This window comes from Dromaius novaehollandiae, chromosome 2 (assembly GCF_036370855.1).
Source record: "Dromaius novaehollandiae isolate bDroNov1 chromosome 2, bDroNov1.hap1, whole genome shotgun sequence".
In the NCBI taxonomy this organism is placed as follows: Eukaryota; Metazoa; Chordata; class Aves; order Casuariiformes; family Dromaiidae; genus Dromaius; species Dromaius novaehollandiae.
This window is the reverse complement of record NC_088099.1, coordinates 42,695,529-42,719,342: the sequence shown is the minus strand read 5'-3', so window position 1 is coordinate 42,719,342 and position 23,814 is coordinate 42,695,529. Positions and strand designations below refer to the sequence as shown.

Genomic DNA, 23,814 nt, shown 5'->3' with positions numbered 1-23,814 from the left:
GATTTTTAAGACTAGAGAAGGGGAAAACACCCCTGCAAACTACTTATTAGTCTAAAGCTCAGGACCGAGCTGTTGGGATAAAAAGATGCCAAATGAAGTAACTGTAAAATCTCTTTGGAAAGCATATCACAACTACAACCTGCAGACTACAGAAATTAGGGCATTCATTTAGATAGGACTGATGAGCCCATAAGCGATGGGCAGTGTGCATCAGCCTAAAGACGAATGGAGAAAGGCAAATCAAAATTCTTTGCAAAACTGAATTATTACAAATTAACTCCATTATAATCTGGAATCAAAGGCAAAAATTTACCAATTTTCAGCAGAAATGGAATGGAACAGAAGTTAGGCTCTACTGAAATTCAGAAAGAATAATCTTTTTTAACGGGTCTAAAAACAGAGACAAAATCCAAGCAGAAATGAACCAGAATGATGACAGGGATGCTATTAATAAAACATGACCTTCTCATGTACAGAGAAATGAGATACTATGAGCTACACAGATTTTCCTGTCAAACAATCAGATCTAAAAATCCCAATTACTCATGGACAAATCAGCAGAAAGGCCTTCCTCTGTTATGTTACTTCATATGCTTGGATTATGCAATGCAAAACTTAAGATATTCCCCATCTTGAAACTATTATACAGCTAATTAAAATCTATATTATTATACCATCTGACATCAAAGGAACTGGAGTGGGAATTTCAACAAGCTGAAATAACCTATGTTACTTTATTATTCAACCAAGTAGTCTGAATAGCACCAACCAAGTAGGTAATTACATTAAAACTGTAACTACCTATTACATTTATAGACAGGTGGATTTATGCTATCTTTAGAATGCTCTGTCAGGAAGGGGATTGGCTTGCCTGTCTTCATACATTTTATACAAGTAGTAGCTTACTATTACTCATTTTGGCTAGCTGTTGACTAATTCCTAAAACACTTTTGGATTCAGTTTTCCAGAATGCAGTTGATGAGAAGGAAAACCTACAGACACAAAATGAAATTCAGTGTTAGGATATCATTGTTGTTTTTCACATGGCATATGTTTAGAAGACTTGAACATATAATTACGAAACAAAACACAGAGTTTATCAAAGTGGATGACAAAAGCTGGGGTGGGAGGTAGGAAGTGAACCTCCATATACTCATGTGTGTGTATGTTATATATATACACACGCACACACTGCATGTATAGAAGCTGCAAGACACATTTAAAGAGAATGAGGTAAACTGATCACCCTTACAAGAAAATACACTTCTGAATAGATGTCTGTCTCTTTTTAAAAAAGTTGAACGTAGAGGAACATAACTCATTCCAGCTTATGATAGAATCTACATATCTTACCAACTGTTTGCCATGTCAAAAACAATAGTTATCTCTTTTTAGTGTTTTTACACTAAACACTGTTTTACGCTGCAAAAAACAAACAGCTGTGGCCCTTACCACCAATTCATGAGTGAATGGCATCAAGCAAAGTTTTAAATATCTTTTTTTCTCCAAATGAAGCTCTACCTGAGCTAAATGTTAAGCTGTTCAGCCTTGCCACAACTTAGATGCCTTGGCGCACACACAAAGTTTAATATTTGGTGAACAGAAGAAAAAAAGGTTGATGTGCCTTTGAGATTCAGACATCTCTAATCTTGGGAGGGAGGTGGGAAGTCCTTTTTTCAGGTATCCAATTTTAGACTTAAATGTCAAATTCTACTTCGCTTACATTTTGACCCTTGATTCTTTCTTTGAGTCTGACCCTTGCTCCCAAAGTTACCAAGGTTTTAGTCAACAATTTGTCCGCTACTGTTCATTTAATCCCCAGTTGCTCCTGGCAATGTTAATTTGACAGACATTGATTTCTTTAACAAAGAATGAACCCACAGAAAATCCCCAAATCAGTCTAGACATTATGCCTCGAAGGAGTTGCCTGACCTATGCCAAAATATTACTAAATTGCTACAGCTGACTCCACTTCCAGCTACAGAGAGTGCTAAAACGTTTCACACATGTTTGAAGAAGAAGAATCCCAGTAATGTTCTGCCCTTTCAAAGAGCACTTCAAAAGTTTACAAAATCCACATGGAATATACATTCACATATGGAAAAAGACAATACTTGGAGCAAATACTTCTACAATGGACCTAACAATAGCCAACTTCCTTTCTTATTCTGGCAAAATCTTCCCTGAACTTTCTCAGGCATTTGTCAGACAAGAACAATTTTGGGATTTCATTACTTTAAAACAAAACAAAACAAACAAAAATAAAAACCCTTTCTTTTCTTCTACTGAAGACCTGGTTGGACACTTTGCAGAACATCTCCTCCCCCTCACGATCTCATCTGGGGGCATCTTGTAACGATTTTTTGGGAATGGAAGGACATCTGCCTCCCAGAATTTAGCATCAAAGTATTTTCATGATTCTCCCTAACACAGTATTATTTTGTATCTTGTCATTACTACGTTTATATATAGCAGTTCTCTCCTATTCAGGCAGATGCAGTAACCTCCCATAAGCAAATGTGATTCCTTACCAACCAAAAAAATGAGTAATGTTGGCTATGAACAGAGGATGTATTAATTCAATGTAGTCCCAAAACAAGCTAGTCTCTACATAGAGTAGACAGCATCCTTAAAGTCAGTTTGTTCCTTACGGATATTTATAAGGAGCTTGTAGACATGCACCAAAAACCCACCTCTAACGATGTTAAAGTTTATCCTCCTGTAAGATATATTCCTGATTCCTGCTTTTTCTTTTTAATTTCAGCTTCATTGTTCTGATTAGCTAAATGCAATCTTCCAAAATCTACAGAAGGTCTACTATCAACACATGAGCAAACTAACTACATACTCAATACAAACACCATAAAATAAGGTGCAGATTTTGTGCTAAATTCTCCCAGATGAAGATGATCTTAAGCCCATCAGAATTTTCCATGTCATCCATAGAAGACTATTCTGCAAGAACTCTTCGTATGTCCCACCTCTTCTTCAGCTGTGTGTAGCTCTTTTCTTCACAAGACCCTTGGCTTGCCCAAAAAGGTCAAATTGGGGAACAGTTCTATCCGATCTCCAGCATCGATACTGACAACTCTCTATCTATCATATCATGCTCCCTAGACTTTTTGTTGACATCTCCTTCATAAGGCTCACTCAGGGTCTTCTACGTAATACTCCTCTTCTGTTTCCATTTTCAGCTGTTCCTCTGCCAGATGAAGACAGGTAAAGCTTTTTGATTGTTCCTGCTGCCTTCCCTACCTTGACAAATACATTTTAGATGCATAATGCTTTGTTAAGTTTTGTTATTACAGCCTTTCTACGTTGTGGTTGTCTTACTTTGTACATTAATGTGACATGATATAACAAGATGTTTTGTATTATTAAAGACAAAAGATCTCTGTGCATTCCTCAATATGTCAGAATCAGGTATTAGAAAAATTGGTTTCAGTCTACTCCGATGAAAGGAAAAAGGTAGTCTGCTTGACTTCCTGACACACTAATTCCTCTTAAGATGCTGCTCCAGGGAATGCCTGACTTCTAGTAAGTGAAGCCTTTTTTTTTTTTTTTTCCTCCCCCTCTCTCAGGCTTACAGGATCATACTTTGCATAGTCTCTTATTTAATTTAAAAAGCTGAACAGAAACATGAAACTACCTTAAGCAAAAATGAACAATCTGGTCTAAAAAATTCATCCTTTATTTGCTATCTTTGGAAAGGGTGGATTTTCAATTTACACTTGAAGTTTCCTGATTTCCCTAAGGGCCGATATGAACAGAAAAAATGTTTCCAAAAGTCAGGAATTCAATTCATATTAATCTAAAAAAAGACACAACTAGCTGTTTTTGTCCCAGGTAAGTTAGAACAGAAGTAAATCATGGGTTCTGCAATTTTACAACTTTTCCACAGGTTTTATTTCTTATAGTTACATTTTTGATATTTAAAAGTTTAACTTATCCAATATGAATATTTATTGAAATTTAGTGGTACATTCATTACATTGTGCAGGAAACAAGAACTCACAAATAAGGACATACTAGAATTAGGATCACTGATGTGACATTAAGTTTATCCCCTTAATGCATTTATATGGCCTTTTACCCAACATCCCTAAGACCGACCCCTGGTTAAGGTAAAGCCCAACTGTCCTGCCTGTGAGATACCACATTATATAATATTCTTTCTCCTCTTACAGCAATTTGCCTCTGCCACTTGCCCACTGTGTCAAGCACATAACCATACCAAATGAAGTGTACAGTTAACAAAATAAAGGGCATGTAAATAGTTCTGTAATTCATAAGGATGTGAGGTGAGAATGCATATACATCACATGTGACATAGTGACATTCAGAGGCATATACAACAAGGCCTATGTAATTCATCCATTCCTGACATCTGGACCATCCCAGTGCCAAATTCCAAAGTCCTGTTGCAAAGTGGAGGCATCATAATACTTCACTGAAATAGAAGTAAATATAGCTATTTTTCCTATGCCAACAGAACAAAAAGAGTCATAACAGAAAGCGTTAAGCAAATTCAAATACAGGGTAGCTGCCTCTGTCTGACAAAATCCCATTATGCCTATTCATTTCTCAGCTAAGTGCTCTATCTAATGACACATAAGTCAGAGTAATGAGGCCTCTTAAGAGCAAGACACCATTTTAGCTTCACTGTCTACTGTGATTTCTGAACAGTTGCTTAATTTCAATATTGACTTTGTGTGTTTTTAGTCTGGCTTATGTGCACAACCACTTTAACATTAACTTAGCTGACAGTTCAGTGACATCAATTATATGGGCCAAGAGGTCTCCCAGGTTAAAATGTACATATAACAATGTAACAGAAATTTTATTAAAATTTTAAAATCAATATAACTATTCTCAAGTAGAAGGAGCATTTTTTCTCCTGAATAGTGGTCTTTATTTTCCCTACACTGCAGCCACTATCTTTTGAGGCCTGACAAGCCTTCCCTTCCCTGTTGCATCTCTCCTTATTATGTGCTGCATCACAAAAAGGCAAAGTATTACCAATTTTTCTTTCGTCAAGCAGCAACAATACTTCTCAAATTGTTTGCATTGCCCCAATAAAGATACAATAATGTGAGACCCTGAATGTCTTTTTTTTTTTCCTCTCAAGCATATACACAGGCATATCACCAAAGTTAGAATTAAGCATCAGTTATCTGATATAACTAACTGAAAAAGTATGGGTTTATTTTTAAGGAAATATTGTCATAAATCTATATTATTGCTTCACTGTGGTAAAAAAAAAACAAAAAAAAAACAAAAAAAAAAACAAAAAAAAACAACCTTCATAATTAACTATTGGAATACCTAGTAATATTCAGTACCTCAACAACTGCCAAGTATTTTTGATGGCTTGCTCATTTCATTTCAGATATATTTACTTCTCCAGGGATCTGTCTTAATCAAAAACTACTTTACAGGTAGAAGTCCTTGGCTACCTTACAATAGCAGAATAAAAAGAAGAAATAACCTCCCTATTGTGATGGAGAAATACCATGTTATCAAAGAGTAGAAGATTTCAGGTTACCATACCTAGCAAAAGGAGATGTGACTAGTGATAACCAGCAACCCTTTCGAAAATAACAATGTAATACGTAACTTTTTGTGGAACTGCCTAATTCCCCCTCTGCCACCCAATATGAACTAAAATTAGAACACCACAGAAATAATGCCAAAGCATACTTCAGAGGTAAGGGATGGAATACTTAACCCTGTATCTGGGTAACCAACCAAACAGACTATCATTTGATGCAACTTTCAGTCCAAAATATTTTTGACAAAGTGGTTGTAATAAGAAAAATCCAAAGCCAGAAAAATTACATTAAAAATACTATTCTTTACTCTTTGAAAAGGCCTGTGAAAGGGGGCTTAAATATCATATATCCAGGCGATGAGGAATCAAAGAAAATGTTTTAATGGGCTCTCTGAGCCATTAAAAAGACAACAGAAATGTCTTCAATTTTTCTGTGACAAAATTTATAAGGTTATAACAGAACTACTATAAATTGAGAAGTTAATAGTTATGACATAAGGAACCTTGACATTGTCAGAGTTAAATCACAAAGCAACACAGATCTGAACATAGATGATCTGTTTGGAACACATATGTTATAGGCATCAAAAGAGACTACAGTGAAATCTAAGCTGAGATCCAGCATACAGAAATGAGAGGCAACACATAGAAAAGCATCCAAATAACCTGTCTGAATGACCTCAAAATTTGTGTTGGATTTTTTGGCAGTGAATGTAAATAGAATTCACTGTAATATACAAATACTTTAAGATGATATTGTAAACAATCTTTGGCATTTGTTATATCAACTTCAATTGATTTTATTAAATGTATGCAGAAGGCATGTATTTCTCCCTAAATCATTGTCATTTCTAATCAACAAGAAATGGAAAAAATTTTCTAATAATTTGATTTTTAATTGGAGAAAGAAAAAGAGGTAAGAAAGGATCATTCCATATTTTAATAGTGCTAACTTTTTATTTTCCATGTCTAAATAACTCAAGCCAGTAATAAAGTAGAAGAAAAACTAGTCCTGCTCTGCTCAGATTGATGCCAGAGAAGAAAAGCAAAAACAGTATCTTAACACAGTGGTTAAGATACCCAGAGACCATATATTCTTTAAAAAAACATATATTAAGAATATTAGGATTGGAAGTAAAGTCTAAATCCACCTATTCACAGTAGATGATACATTTAAATAGAGAGTTGTAAAAGCAGTATTCCACATTACTCTCAATGCACCTGAAAAGCCTGTCATCTGAAGCAAAAATTCAAATGGACAGTTTCCGAGGAATGCATCTTTGACTGCTGTTTTCCCCCCTCACTGTTGCTGCATAAACGTCACTACTGTGTAAGCTACACAGAAGTGAGATCATTATCACAAGCCAAGTCAGACAAACTGAATTCCATTCCCAGTTCTGCAAATGACTTGCAATGTGACTAACAAGTATTTTATCTCTTTTTGTTTATCCGTATGAAGATACTTATCTACCTCACAAGGTTGTTGTGGGAACTAACGGTGGGTATATTAATATTTATGAAGCATCCCGAGCTGCATCCATTCCTACAAAAGTCTGTCCTACAGTAGCCTAAGTTCTTCAGGACAACGATTATCTATCTTTTATTATTTATCTGTACAGTTCCCAGAACAATTGGGTCTTAATCCTTGACTTGGACAGCTAGGCACCATTGAAACATAAATAATCAGCAAACAATATGAGTTGAGAGGTTTAGCAAAGTGTTACCCTGCCCAGAGCTCCAAGGCACAGAGCATGGAAATGACCAGAATTTAGCCAATGCAAAGGGAACTGGGGACAAAGAACCACAGCCTGTGTTGCTTGCTAACAACTTTGGTGGTGAAAGAGTAGGCATACAAAAAAGAGACTGATGGAATGCATGTGTGAGAAGAGAGCACTCAGCATTCAGAGGAGCATACGGACTGCAAATATAGTTGCCTTTTGAGCAAGGCATTGAGGGACAAAGCTTTTTATATATTTGCTAGCTCTATTGTATCAGCAAACTAACAGTAGGAAAAAAATAGTATACTATTTTTCCCCCAGAAATAACATAGAAACATGTAATTTGTCAAAACAGATGGACATCAACAAGAAAAAAAAGACTGTATAAACAACAGTAGCTGTTGCCTCTTGAGATGTGTTCTATGCATCTACATAGTGCCATTGGCACACATATGCCCAAAATATTCAAGCCAGAGACTTTCAGTTAGAAGTATCTGCTGTGACAGCATTGCACCAACATTCCCCTGCTTCCCATCAGAAGCAAAAAGGCTGGAGTTACTCCGATCAGTTGAGTAGCTCTTCATCTTGAACAGCCCTTCATTCTTGTCATCTGAGAATAAGTTCAGATACAAAGCATGAAGAGTATGACATGGAATTTGTGCCAACATTTCAAATAAAACAATTAATGAACAAGTAAGTAATCGTTTCTTCTGCAGCAGCAGTCCAGACATTTGTTCTGTTGTTGGTAACTTCTAAGCTATGCACTTTCTGAAGGTAGATATCAGTAATTTAGGCTTGTTTACTCTATAAATTAAAGACTGATGGGAAGCATGGCTGTCAGCATTAGTGCAGTGAAAAATAATTCCTTCCAAGTCACAAATAAAGAAATGCTCTGCCTCTAGTCAACTTGGAAGATACCTGGAGAACAGACAATTTCCACAAGGTGATGAATGAAAAGGAAGTAGAAGGCTGAGACAAAAGCCTGGAGTTCTTCCAGTAAACTGTGAATGCAGGGTGGGGCAAATGAAAGCAGTCTTCAGAAGGAATAAAGGCAAAACAGTCATGGATTACTAGACTACTCCCCCTTCCTATATTAGAAAAAATGGGGAATTAACAGAGAGACTATGTAAATATATTCAGCCATTCAAAGTATGTGCGATACAAACATTTATTGTAACACATACAATACGAAACATTAAACTTACTACCTGGATGTGTCAAGTTAATATCATCCCAGTATTTTAGAATAGCCTGTGTCCCACCATAATATTATAAGCCATTATCATAATTTTCATCCAAAACTCTTTACTTGAGATATTCTAAGTCAACAATACAACTTTAAGCACATTAGACCACGTAAAGTATTCTATTGAATGTGCAATGAAAATCAAAGCAAGTTAAGCAGAGAGAATTTCTGCTTGATTCATCTTCATATGAAGTGAAAAGAAGAAATTAAGTGTGTTATAGGAAAAAAGTTGTAAGGGGCAGAAATTACAATGAACGTCAGCAAAGGAAGCAAGAAAAAATAATATAAAGTTATTACAATTATTTTTAAAATGTACTTTAAAAACCTTAATTATCTTCACAGCGTTAGTTTTAGAGAATAGAGTAATAAATTAAAGCTGTAAGAAGTGGGATGCCTTTATAAAATACATATGTATGTTGTGAAGGCTAGAGCCTCTGGTGATGTGAATTCATTTGCTACAATAGAACCAGCAGGAAGTGTGACTCAATATACAAAATACACATTTCATCATGTTCCATTAGGCATGAATAATAATTCTGTTCATCACCTAAAAGCCCCAAATTATCACATTTATATTTGGCAGTTTGATAATGGAAAAATTCGAATAGATGAAAATGATAAAGCACTGTCAAAAGACTACAGAGAAACAATACACATACAATTTGATAGGATCTGAAATGGATGTTGAATCTCTATTTTTGAAAGAAGAGAACTAAAGTTCTCTTTTTTATTAACAGTAAATGGATGAAAAATCTTATCAGAAAACTCAAAGGATTACCTGTTGGTATGCTTGGTAGATTATATCAAATAAGAAAGCCTGAGGCATTTCACTTGCTCTATACCGGGCACGTTCCAATGAGTGGTCTAAACAGCCATCTGCAGAAGAAGCAATAACAGTAGACACCAGAGGACGAATTGCTCCTGCTGCCTGTGGAACAAAATACAAAAAGAGCCCTAAGTGTTTATTAACATTAATGCATACCAGATAGCTGTAGTCACAAAAATCAGTTTTAAAATAGGTCTTATACAATCTTCCTAAAGGTAAACAAGTAGAAGTACATATGGAGGGGCAATTTACAAAAAGAAGAGTCTTAAGTTCCTCCTACACATCTATTGCAAACACATGTACAAATCTAAGAGGTCTGTTTTTCAAGCTTTCTTCTACACACATATTAGGTGGTTTCTATGAGAACAGATCTAGACCTATTCAGATATAAAACAGCAAGGAGACACATCTGAGCAGTGTTGACAATCCACAGTTCCTGTTGCTTTCACTGATCTCAGTTTGGCCAAACTACTCCAAAACTAACAAGAAAAGTTTCAGAGCATTGAGTTTGTTCCTCAGTGCTGAATTCACCTTCACCTTTAATGAGGCACTAAAAGCGAGTCCTAAGAAGAGAAAGAAATGCAGTTGTCATTCCCTCTCCCTTTCACACTGTTGAACAATAACACAAAGAGGAATGCAGTCAATGTGTTGAGCAGTTTATATTCTAAAATCTAAAGCTTCTTAGCTCATTTTTTTGCATAATGAGGACACAGAGGTGAATCAATTTCTCATGCCTAAGGAGTTCTGATATGCCTAAGCTACCCATGCAAACGACAGGGAGAAGGGGGGGGGGGGGGTGAAGAGATTCAACAGGTTCAGAGGATGGAAGAGTACTTCAAGCCCTTTCTCAGAATCTGAAAAGCTCCTTTTCTTTCTAATAAATGGGAAGACATATCCACATACAACACTATCTCTTGTCATCCAAAGGCAAAACACAGTACAGGAAGATCAGTGAGAACTGTGAAATCACAGAAAAACAGTGTACATGATCTCAAGAGGTCATCTAGTCCATCTCTCTGACCCAGGTGAGATCTATCTGACTTCTGTCATAGAAAAGACAAACTGACAAAACTAAACATCATTATAATTTTAGTAAAAGGTCAATATACTAAAAGAGTAAAACTTAGCAATGTACTATCAGGAAGAGAATAAGCAGAAGCAGAGAGTGAAATATCTACAACTTGTCCCCCCTCTATTTTCTATGATTCTAGGACATGGATTATTACCTCTATGTCCCAGCTGCTGGGCATTTGGATTATGTTATTTTGCTCTGCGTCATATTTTAATTGGTCACATAAAAAAGTTATAAAATTAGAAGGTCATGGGAAAAGAGACAGAAGAGCATGCTAGCCACAGCTTTTCTGTAATTAGTAAAGTCTATTAAAAAATGCCTACTGGATTTTTTTTTTATTTTTGAAACAGTTACCATTCCAGAAAACCAGTTAGCAAAATAGGATTTCTTAGGCTGATCTGATATTTTATTACAGTTTTTAACAACCATGTCATGTTACATTTTAAGCATAAAACAGGCCAACAGAATACAATGTGACTTGCGTAACTAGATCTCACAAGTGAAACATGCACTCTGAGGAACAAAAAAACAAATTGCAATCCTAAATAAAAATGAAATACTCAAAATGATATTCTTAAAAGAGCTCTGAAGCACACTGTTTTCTTGACATCTGGTTTATTACACAATAAAAATTCATGAATGTCTGTAGCTCTATCTTTGTGGCAATAACAAACCACATCTCCTTGTCTTAGGCCAAGCTCTTCTAAAAGATTCACAAAGATCTAATTTCTAATAAATCCAAACATATCATTTTTTAAAATCCCCAATTAACTTCTCAAGTAATTGAAATTCAATTCTCAAGTAACTGAATTCAGGGCAGGCACCTAGATTTTAACAAATGACATTTTAAACAATTACAGTTTTACATTACCCCAGGACTGAGGCCAATGTGACAAGCTAAGAGTTTCTCTTAGCACCTGCTTTTCATCAGTTTCAATAAAAAAAACAAATCACACATTTAGACACCATGAGATATCTCCTGTCATAAGCCCACTCAAACTATACCTGACACTGAAAACATGAATTTAAATACAAAGAATAAGATTTATGGCTGTCTTCACACCAGATCACATGAGGGAGATAAATTCTAACCATGTATGCAGCAACAGCATAACAAGTAGTCATTTGATGATGAATCAACATTTATTCTGAAAAGGACAACCCAGTTCATGATTGCTCTATACTCTAAAATCACAATGCAGAGCTCTAGTACTCACTAAAGCCAGTAAATTCCTACTCCATACAAAAGCTTTGTATATTCCAAAAGCAGTGAGCTAGAGCTCATTACTTAAGGTGCATCACTGAGTTGAAAACTTAAAATCCTAAGAGACAGGATATAGAGACTGGTTTGTCTGTTTTCCTCAATACCAGCTAAGCTTTCTGCGTGTCCATTCTCTGTGCCAGTGCACATGCATGGCTTCCCTGAAACAGATGATGCGACCCAACACATAGCTAAGTTTACTATCTCAGTGGCACAAGAACTGCAATAGCTCCTAAGACCACCTCCAGAGCAGGAGAAATAGGGATCAAACAAGGATAAATATGGGCCTATGTATGTGCCACGTTATTTTCATATGGGATGAGGTTGAATCCATAACAGGAAATCTTCTTGCATTTGCAGTACTTCTGGCAACATTCTCCAGTCTGCATATGCTGACATGGCTGCCAAACCCAAGCTAGCCTACAAAGGCCTCACTGCCCATGCTTCTGGATCCAAAATTGGCCCATGGTATCTTCATTCATGGTATAAACATAGCATTAGGCATGTAAAACCAGAATAACTGAGCTATGAATATTGATCTCCCATACACACCAAAGAGGGAAACGCATTGTTCATTCTGCGTACTTATTCTGGTTAGCTTAACTGTCCTTCCTACTCAGCACAAAGCCTTTTGTTAATTCCACTCTTAGCAGTCTTACAATAAAGTTGAACATGGAATTTAGGTGCTTAAGATAGGGCTATAGATTACATTTCTTAGTTTGGAAATCTAAACATTATGGCACAGTAGTGCTGAGTATCACTATAACTAAAGAGATTTTTGTCCCTTATGACCATGGGGTATAAGAACAAAATCATCCAACCAGTCTACCTGCATTCAGTTACAATGCCAACTCTTTTAATCTCTGACAGGAATTTCCTTTTTTTTTTCCCCCGGTAATAAATCAATAAAAACAGTACTGCTTCCATATTAGCAAACAGATTATATACTGAGTCAGCTATCTGAATTTTACTTGTTTTAATTCAAGAAGTTTTGACTCGCTACTTATGTTAGGAATGTACAGGTATTTGGCCCAGCTCTCAGGCAAGAAGTTCAGACATGATTTTAAAAAAATTAAGAAATTAAAATTTGTGCATGTTTAAAATTATAAATACTTTATGTCGGTATGGATTCATGGATCATTTTTACACTTTGAATTAGCCTACCACAAAATAAAAATCCTATGACTGTAAAGGAAGTGCCTGGGTCTTATACTAACATTTCCCTAACCAGAGTTTCCATTTTCAACTTTCTAATCATTTTGACCCAGATCGCAAAAGGATTTACTTTCAAAGTTATATGCAAAATAGATCATACACCTTTCTTCAATGTTAAATGGACAGTCAAGCTGGATGTCTTTAAAGGATCACTTTACAGCCACCAAGCCACTCCACTCCACTCACAGTCAAACACTAGTTTTGGTTAACCTGGCACGTACATGGTATTTGTACACTTCTCCCTGCTTTTGCATATTTTAAAAATCTGTGAAAGTAGCAAAATATCTGTGGGCAAGTTCTTAAAATATAATTCTTAGTTTCACACACATTGAAACAAATACTGTTAACTGGTTAGTTTTCTTTTGCAGACAAAATACTGGAATGAAAGAACACCCTTATACTCTCTGTTGTTGAATTAAAACAACTCTAAAATGTCCTTAGAACCTACAATTTTCATCAACTTCAATGGAAGTGACAGACTAGCATCTCACAGAAGTGAGCTCATTCATCCATCTGCTGAAAACTGAACCACAGTCTTTAGGTACTTTTAGAAACAATAGGGGTCTTCTATAACCCATTTTAAACATCAACAATAGAGAACATTTAAAACCAGGTTCTCAGATTTTTATTCAATTTTCACATAACTGCATACAGTATAGCATACATACAAGATTTAGAGATTTAATAGGGACTGAAAAAAGGCAAAGAATGAAGTGCATCATGCAGGTCAGTATAAAAAGGTACTGTATTTTCATTAGATTCAAGCCATACTAGACCACCTCTCCACTAAAGAACACCACTTTATCTTTCTCATTTCATCATACTTTAACTCTGAACAGAAATCATTTAGATGCATGTATTCAGTGAATAAATAACCAGGCTGAGTTTTAGGATCAGCGAACACGATCAATTCAAGGGGAGTAAAACCTAAGCAGTGCTGATGATACCTTTTATTATGAAATGAAATACAATGTGTAGACCACAGAAATCTGAAGACAGAATGACAGCTTGGATAAAACAATGCAATATAACTTATTTATATTGAATAATCGTTAAAACTGAGAATTCTCATGCTATTTAAAAAAATTAGAATCCACTAAAATCTGAAAAGGATTGGGGAGGGGGGGCTGGTGTCACAAGCAAGGCATTTTCCAGGTTGCAGATACCCCTGACACACATTAAACACCTTCAGCTGAGACCAACACTCCACATGTAAAATATAACCTTCCAAGAACAGGTTATCAAAGAACCAGAAGCTCCAAAACAGCACGAAAAAACAGTACTTCTTATCACTGATCTGTTCACTTTTGACAATCACATCTGAAATAGAGGACTACTAAATAACTGTTCAGTTCAACAACATGAATGATATGGACTAGGAAGAGAAGCAAATTCCAGTGGCACAAAATACTAACAAAAAATACCACAACTGCAATTCTTTCTTCTACAACAGTGTGGTAACAAGCTCAGAGAAACACGTCTTGCAGACTGGTATACTAAAATAAGTAGCCATGGCTTTGACTCCCCCAGAAAGACCCCAAGTACAAATGCATACCCACAAAGTTCACTTACATGACCAATTCACAATACTGAACTTCAAGCAAGTGGGAATCAGCTTAAAACTTTACAGAATCTAGTCCTAAACAAACAGACTCTCCCATTCCTCTAGTAGGATTCCCTTACTTTTTAGTTACATGAGCAATACTTTTCTGCTCCATTCATAGCTTCTCTCTCCTGAAATTCATTTTCCCCTATACTCCCTACCACCTCTGCTCTGTATACTAGTATAAAGCAAACATACATTCTGTATTTCAATCATCCTAATAGCATTAGATTCAAAGTTTTAAAAGTACTCGGAAATAGATCTGACATAGAAAACATGCATGCAAAGTTTATGAGTGCCATCTTTAGAGGAACTTCCCCTTCTCACGTTTCTAGATGTTTTCTCAATATTCACCTTTATTACTTTAACTTTATTTAATCAGAGTTGTTTTCCACTCTGACAAGCAAAACAGCACTGAATCAACACTCTCAAATGCTTTATTTACCTTGCCCTAGAAAAAAATAAACTTGTGTTCCGCACATATATACTGGACTTAAAAATACATTTTCATCCCTTTGAAGTAGCTGACTTCTTTGAAACTGCAAGCTGGAAATTGTGGGGTTAGTCACACCTAGTAGGACAAATACATCCATTGTGCAACTCCATTAAAGTCAATCTTGTAGAGGTGAGGTAAATACACAAATGATTTATCTCAGTCTTCCATGAGGACAAGGATCACATTAGTACACTGTTCAACTACAGAGTAGTAACAACAAATAACTGTATGTTAATTTAGACAAGTCGGGTATCTAACACTTTACAAGTATGTCCTAGAATGTTTTTTTATTAGGTAAAAGATGATTTATAAATTATTGAACACTACTGTCTCCTAAGGATTTCAGTCTAAGTTAGGTCTGGCTATGAACCAGCAAATCAGCTTAGAATGACTATGATTAATTTCTTCTCATTTTATTTGATCAAACTGTTTCCACATGTTAATACAGAGAAAATGTTCTTTTACACATATCAAACTAGTTGCCATGAAAGGCATTCACAGCCATCTACAATAAAAAAAATACAGAAATAAACATAGTATCTGTGATACACGAAACAGGTAGAAACATGCATTTCTACTCAGGCGTGAGTACTCAAGTTAATTATGTCTATAGTAGTCAACATGTTTCAGCCACACTCAGTAATTATCATTCAAGTTAGCAGAACTGTCTTTACTGAAAGATTTCTTATTTCAAATTTATAAAACAGCATCTTCAAAGCAAAACTGAAACACTCAATTATAAGATGAAAATATTTCACATATTTAAGAGGATGTTCTTTTTAAATCTTTTATATTTTAAACCTGAAATGGAGAATATTTAATAAAACAAAGTCATGTAACTATGCTCATCTAATAAAGCAGTCAGAGAAGTTCCTCCAATGCAAAGTCATGGTAGTTCACAGTAATTTGAAATATCCCATCTTATTTTCATTTTTTAGAATTTTTTTTCTTTTCCTTTTCCACACTTTGTACCTAGCTGTTGTCTACGACTACACTGTCTTCGCTATAGCCAAAAGTTGTAGTCTATGAGAAATTGTATAATTCCACTGCAGAGAAGGAAGACTTTGAGAAATCCCTCATATCAGTCCCACCTCTCTGACCTACAGAAATCCTAGCAAAACAACTCTATTTGGAAGCAGTAGACTGGGGCATGGACAAAGGAATGACACAAACTATAAACTACCTCTCTAATACAGAAGTACAGCTAATAACTACAGTGTGTCTATACCTTTATGTTTTTTTAAACTTAAGTGTGAACCCAGGTTCAAGCCCAAACTAGCCAAACTTTCAAACTGAACTGATGCAAGCCCGGACTCAGCCCACAGAGTTCATAACCTTGTTCTGCACCTAGAACATAGCTGCTTGCTGTACGGACAGGCAAAGCACCAGTCTGGCTGCATGGGTCCAGCTCAAGCCTGCCCCCATAACTCTCCTGTTAATGTCACATCCAAAACATCCCCTGAACCAAAACCTCAGCTGCACGCTCTTTCCTTGTAGGGCCAGATGTGGCATGCAGCCAGGACTATAGGACATGCAGGATAACTCAGTGAGGAATACCAATGGCTAACCATGATAAAGGCAGAAGTACTTTCATTATCATGTGGAAACACAGAGCCCTAGTCCAGGGCATATCACACTCTCCTGCACGCTAGCATGCAGCATAGACAATGTGTGGCATTTATGCAGTGGGGACAGGGGAAGACTCCTTTCATTGACAAACAAGTACAATCCATGACATGGGCTGCACACTCATTAAAGATCAGACTAAAAAAAAAAAAAAAAAATGTTGGCTTCTTTCTACCAGATTTTTTTTTTAAACAGCAAGAATAAATCTTAATCACCTTATTTTGAATTTTGTTGAAAAAATATATCAAAATGAACAGTAATGTGGACACACCACCTTTGATTCTCCTGAGTGAGAGGCCCACTAAAATTTCATCAATGTGGTAGGCATCACCAAACAATCCAATTCCAGTTATCTTGATATATTTGTACTGGCAGTTTTTAATTGCCCAAGGACAACACTGGTTGAAAAGTTAAACAAGCCTGCCGTAACATACATATATTATATTTAATCATCAGCCATACAAAAAGAGGGATAAGTAGAACATATGTAAGGAGTTTTGAACACTATGAGAAAGGCTTTATGCTAAACCTTACTTAAAAGTCCTTAAAGTCTGTTTTACCCAGCTGGCTAGGAACAACAGAAGAACTCACTAAAATTAGACACACGTTAATCTTAAACCAACACCAGGAAGGAAGAAGATATAACTGTGTTTATTCCTAGCTGCAAAAGACGGGATGTTTAATCAGAAATTTAATATATACTTTGATCCAATGTTAATGAGCTGACACTATGTTGTACATTGAACTGACTTCAAAGAGACAGGATGTCTTAAGCAAATGTAAAGTATATTTATGACACTGTTTAAGAAAAAGAAAACATTTCTTCTAATGAGGTAACCTCTATCAGCACATATTATCTGAGTAGCTGCGGATGGTACATGTATATCAAGACATGTCAGAGCCCCAGTTAGCTATAGCAAACTAAAGAGGTTTGCTGATAGTAGAAACTGAGGCTCAAAAATTAGGACTGCACACATTCTTTTTTTTAACTTGACATAATTCCTGTTCTTATGTATTCAAAGCATTTATCTCTATAGAGTTAGTAAATATTGCTTTGACCTAATCTACAATATGCTAAATTCCAAGTGTTATTCTGTGGGAAAAAAGTAAGATTTCTCAAAGAAAATGTAAATCTACCCTGAAAAAAGACAGGAGGATGGGAATATGCAACAGAAACCATAAATATGGGATGGAGGAAGAACATGCAAGTAGGCATATCGTAGGCTGCAACTTTTCAACAAGCACTACCAAAAGTAAGCTCAAGAACACAGGGAAAGCAGAAAAGAGGTAAAGAACAGAAAGCACAGTCACTGAGAAAAAGCAAAGAACAGTACTGCAAACAAAATCAAGGTGATTATGTGATGATTCAATATAAAAAAAATTTTTTAAAAAAGCAAACTGAAAATAAGCAAGTCTTAAGAATATTAATTCTTTTATCTTGCTCTTGTATCATGAATCACTGCCACAAATCAGAAAAAAACTTTTAATACAATAGAGTACAAATTATGAAAATTAGATGTATTAAACAAATACACTTTTAATGGTGTCATAAACATTATATAGCATTTCTTCCAGTAAGTCTGTTTTATCTGTACATTCTGAGAAATTCAAGAATAGTTAAAGGAAATTCTTTTTTTCTATAAATACAATGGCATTGTGTATTCAGTAAAATACACTTTATTGTATGTTAGCCAAGTTGTAAGGTCTTACTCCACTAGTCAACAAATTCAGCCAACTTTTGTCACAGTGCAAGAATTGCCACATTGAACGAGACATTTTCCTTTATTAAGATTTAGTTTTCTTCTCAGGTTTGTTTGGTTGTTGGTTTTTAAGTACTTCATAGTTTGTATAAAGCCTGTTTAATGCTAGATCCATACTATGTATAAGATTCAGATCACATGTAGTGTTCACCAACTAAAGAGCAACACATGCTGCTTCAAGATCTTCTTACAAAGTATTTACTCCTTTCAATTGTCAGCAATAGCTGTACACTGTTATATACAATTACGGTGGATTCTATAACATGCAGACCTCAGTCTTCCTAAGCAATATAAACACTAAGCAGCAAATCACTCGGCCAGTAGTCTTCATTTATTTTCAGAAATATTTCAAATTACACACACACACACAGCTTTTCATTTTTGCATTCAATCGACAGATGACAACATGAGCAACCTGCATTTCCCTGTATCTTTTAATGCTTTACTGCAATTCTAGGTGGCAAGAATTAAACAGAATATTTGCTATAAAAATTAAGGAATCATGAAAATCAACTTAACTTTTAAACTTATCAAAGATTTTACTTTGACTGCACAGTACATCCTTGCATCAACAAGTAATGAATCACATTTAACAAAAAGAAACCTATCTTTCTTACTCTAATTACTGATTCACATGGCACAAAGCTGTCAGTGACGGTACACTGTACCACAAAGCATTTTGCAAGTGACAGTGGGGCAATATAAAAAGGAGCTAACATTTTTTTTCAGGGGAGTATAAACCTTGCAATTACCACCATAGGACTGTTACAATTACTGTACTTTACTTTTAAAAAAAATCTACATTACTACAAAATCTACAATATCATATACTAGTTACTGATCCACCACGCACCATAAAACACATGATTTACAACAGACTGAGAATCAAGAAATCAGAAAAAAATCTTGGGGCACTGCAGTGGAACCTGTGCACAATTTAAGTGATGAATTCAAAAAATACAGTCTTAATTCATAACTCAGTCCCTCCCCCCACTCCTGAGCAACCTAAAACATAGGCACTATGGTTTGTGGCCACACAGTTCCCTAAGCAGTCCTGTGCCTGCTTATCAAGCATCTTTACCTTTTGAGTTCTCGCAGCTTCTTCTTGAACTGCTTGTTTCCCTCCTTCGCAGGAAATCTTCCACCAAAGCTTCTTTCCCTCACAGCCTGTTACATTCAAAATCGCAAGTCATCTTTTTTTTAACCAGCAGCATCTCAGACCTTCTCTGCTATCAAGGGCCTTGTAAAATGGATCCTTATTTCTTACCATCCGAGTTTGGCTCAGATGGTCACACTGATAAACCTATGAACTTGATACCTACTGAATTCATTCTTACATGCTTCAACACTCTTTAAGGTAGTTTCTCTTACATCTGTACAGCAGTCCACTTACATTCTTGGAAATGGGAGAATAAGCACAGAATCAGTCCAGCAAGCTATCACAGCACATGACACAGGCCAGCTTGGCTTTCAGAGGCTTCACCTCACCTGCAGGGCAGGTGTAGTCCTTGGCACAACCATCCAGATCAAAGACTTGGCTAAAATGCAGTTGGGGATACTTTGGGGCAGGAAATGAAATTTATTCTCAGTGCAGTATTTGATGAAGGAGGGAAGAATTAGGGAAGGTGTTCATGCCTGATCCTCGGCCAGAGAGATGACAGGGATGACAATCTCTTCCAGATCCTGCCATTCAGAGGTGGCTAGAATGATCTACTGTTTTGAGCATATATTTTTATGACACAAAGACAGCAGTATTACATATCACTTAGGCAAGATAGGCCCCAAAAGGCTGGTAAAAGGATACACTGATGAAATGAAAACTTCCAATTAGAATCCTTCCCCTCACCTCAAAACCTCAAAAGAATCCTTCCCCTCACCTCAAAAATAAATACTTGACATTTCCTGTCCATTAACCTGGTTTATGCAAGATGAAAAATGTAAGCCAAAGTCACTTCAATTAGCAGTTTTAATCACTATGTAAAGTCAGCAGGCAGTAGCACCTTTAACTTCTTTATCTTAAGATCCACATTTTTACCCCTGCTGCTTGGTAAACTGTAAAATACACTAGTGAGCATTTAACTAGTTCTATACTAAAACTAGTATTTCCTTTTGCTAATCAGAATGGTATGACTCATCTATGTATTTCAATAATTCTGCCACAACATATACTCAGATTCCTAACTTTCAATATCGGTGAATGCATTATATATACAGATAGAGATGTCCAAAGCTGCTTGAGAGAAAATGGAATTTAATTACTATTCGTGTCCATTAGTAAAAGAAATGAGCTAAAGTAAGCTGAATAACTTTAAGAAGTCATTTTTCATTTAAAACAGACTTAAACAAAAAGTTCTATAATTAATGAAATTGCTACTTCCATTCAATGTACACTTAAAGATTCTAGAGTAAATTCATCTTATCCTTCCTTTTCTACTTTTTTTCATTGTTGGACCAGGAAATTGTTTTCTTGCATTTTTAATCTTCAACCAATTTCTTAATCCTGAATGAAACAGCTATTGAAGTGAACATGTTGATATGGATACCATTTGATTTTTTAATTGCAAATTACATTAATAGATTAAGCTTAGGCCTTATCAGATTGCTGTAATTTTCATCTTGTATCTGAACAGCAATCCACTAGGTTTAACATTCCACTCTATGGGCCCCTAGATTTCAGATCATTTGCACCTCTACAGTAATTCCCCAGTCTCCTCAATAAGGAGCATGGCAAAAAAAGAATTGATTCCTCCTGCAAGTGTTTGATCACAAATGATAGTCAAGAATACATAGACATGTTTAGTCCTTCCATCGCTTTCTCCTCCCCTGCTCCCTCTTAGGCAAGACTTTTTGACATCTGCTGCTCCTAAAGGAAAAATGTAGTGTAAGTTCCAACTTCTACCCTATTTAATTTTACAGAAATTCACTTCCACTTTATTTTTAAGTGAGCTGTGAAAGGATTCTAAGGTTGTAACTGTAATTCACCACTACCAGACTTCTCATTTGATTGTATTCTTTTTTATATTTGCTTGAGCCGTACAGAAAAATTATAAAAGCTACTATTAAAAAGTCAACTGAACAGTATCTCACTCCTTCTGTCAGATGCTCCAGTCTTTTTTTCAGTGACCACAAAACATCGATGCCCCCTGCACATACACCAGCTCTCCAACCAAAGAGACAAGCCTTTGCTTCCCTCCCCTTCAGAGACACACTTCCACCGAGAGGCAGATGAGGCTTTTATTCAACTCCTCACACCCATTCCATTAGCTGAGATTCCCCACTCCGGCTCTCATCACCTGAGCCCCATCCACCTCCCAGGGCTCCCCATCTCATGCTTCTGACTCTCAAGTTAGATCCTGAATCAGGAGCGCATATCATGAACACCCTTCCCTTATTTTAAAGGACTATTCTTTTTATCTGCTGGATGAAGGAGAAAGCTGAGTAACTAAATACAATACATCTTTGCTGAAGGCTGCTTCATTTTCCCAAGTCATAGTGTTTTCTGAGATGAAGCATACAGATTTTATCTAAAATCAACAGCAGTTTCATTTACACAATACCTTTAAGTACATTTAAGAACAGGAAGCTATGCTTGAAATGTATTTCCAGAATACCTGTGTTCTACCTAAAAAAAAGTAAGGTAAAAATTGCTATATGTGCAGTTTTCCCAAAGCTAAAGAATAGGGATTAAATCATCTTTATAAAAAGGATTAAATTCTAGTTTTATTAGGTGCAGTATTCTGGCTCTGTTAGTAAAATACAAAAATGTTGCAAAGCAGAAAAAGGTATTAGATTTTAATTTTTTCTTTATAATTTATAAATATAATTTATGTACTTGAGTTAGTTGAGTTGCATCCCTCCTAATGAATGCAATGATTCATCTAAGTCAGTTAACTGAGACTGGGAAATTAGAGTCTTTTCTTCCCTTACCAGTGCTTCCCCCCAAATACTACATCTTGTTAGGACAAAGACTTCAAGTATTTGCTAACAATATATTAGTTCCCATTCAACAGAGAAAACAATTAAAGACTTGGCTGACAAGGTTATATCTTTCAATGGGACTAATAATGCCGTAAGCCATGGAAACATCAGTATGTTTCTGATAGTTATCCATTACTATGCAGTAGAAAGAGAAATAATAATCCACTGCCTGGTTATTTTCTGTACAGCAGCAAAACTACACTAAGAAAAGCTGAAAAAATATATATACACACACACTAAAACCAAATGGTGGAAGCTTTGACACATTATCATTTGCAGCCAAGGATGCCAACATTAACTTTATGAGACTGACATGAGTCCACAAAGCCTGCCTGTAAGTGCACTTCATTGCTTATGTGTGGGGAAACTGACCCATGCATTTTGTGTTTTAATGAAGTTAAATCTGCAAGAAACCTACACTGGCTGCATTTCATTTTCCTAAACAAATACAGAATCATCGTGTAGCCACTGTGACCAAAGAAGTGCCATAAGTAGTATGCAAAGATGCTAATTTGTCAGTGACTTGATTGATGAGCAGTTGATAAATGTTGAATAGTTGATAAATGACAAATAATTGAAATTAAACCAATAATCTATAAAGATGATGTTATGGCCAATAGCAAACATGAAGGAACATAATTCATGGGTCACACATGAACCAATGGAAAAAATAACCTATTAAAAATCCCAACATATAATTTAACAACTATGAACTAGGTTCTGTACATGTCAGAACATAATCATAAACAGCGCAAGCCAGAGCCTTTAGGTGCAGTGTCAGGATCCAAGATTTAAAAGGTCAGTAGAGTCAGAATCAATTGATTTCTGCCAACTAGACCTACCTGCCTGCCCTTCCTCCCCCAGTGGTAGGACAGCAAGCTTTATATACAACTGCAGCAATAAGTGGTTAAATATTTGTAAACACTAACCTAAAAATATGCTGGCTTCTCCCAAAAAGATTTCTGACTCCTAAGATTCAGTCTTTAAGCTGAGAGGTACATCAATTCTCATTTTCTATTAGTTTATAAAGAACACTTGAATTGCTCAGTTCAGTACCATATAATACAGAAAAATGTGATAAGTAAACCATCACTGGATCTTGAGGCTCATGTCTCAGAAATTTTAAGTATTTTTGACAATAGTTTGTATTATCAACCTTGAAGAAATGGAAATAGTTCTGTGCCCACTGAAGGGTTTTCTTCATAATCTTCAGTCAGACCTCAAATGCTTTCATTTATTATTTTTGTACATTAAGTTAGGATGGCCATGCCTTTTTTAAATTGAAGATGTTTTAGATTTCAGGTTTTGAAATAGTTTCACATATTGGCCACTTTTATTCATTTCACATATGCTGGAAGTTATTTATTGCTTTTTTTCAATTAAACTGTCTTAAAATGAGAATATTCTGATCCTACACATACACACACTGAAGAGTCAACTACAAAGAACTTATGACTGAATT

At 35.8% G+C, this 23,814-nt stretch overlaps 1 protein-coding gene across 3 annotated transcripts in view; it reads right to left on the bottom strand.

Annotated features, from left to right (window-relative positions):
• Nucleotides 1–23,814, bottom strand: part of CRPPA (CDP-L-ribitol pyrophosphorylase A) — a 121,343-nt gene that overhangs the window by 85,243 nt on the left and 12,286 nt on the right. For all 3 annotated transcript variants that reach the window (XR_003259905.2, XM_026105095.2, XM_026105096.2), the window contains exon 3: nt 9,294–9,443. Coding sequence is in view for 2 of the 3 variants with exons in the window: in XM_026105095.2 (XP_025960880.1) it covers nt 9,294–9,443 (150 nt within the window). In the remaining variant the exon portion in view is untranslated. The remainder of the gene's footprint in view (nt 1–9,293; nt 9,444–23,814) is intronic.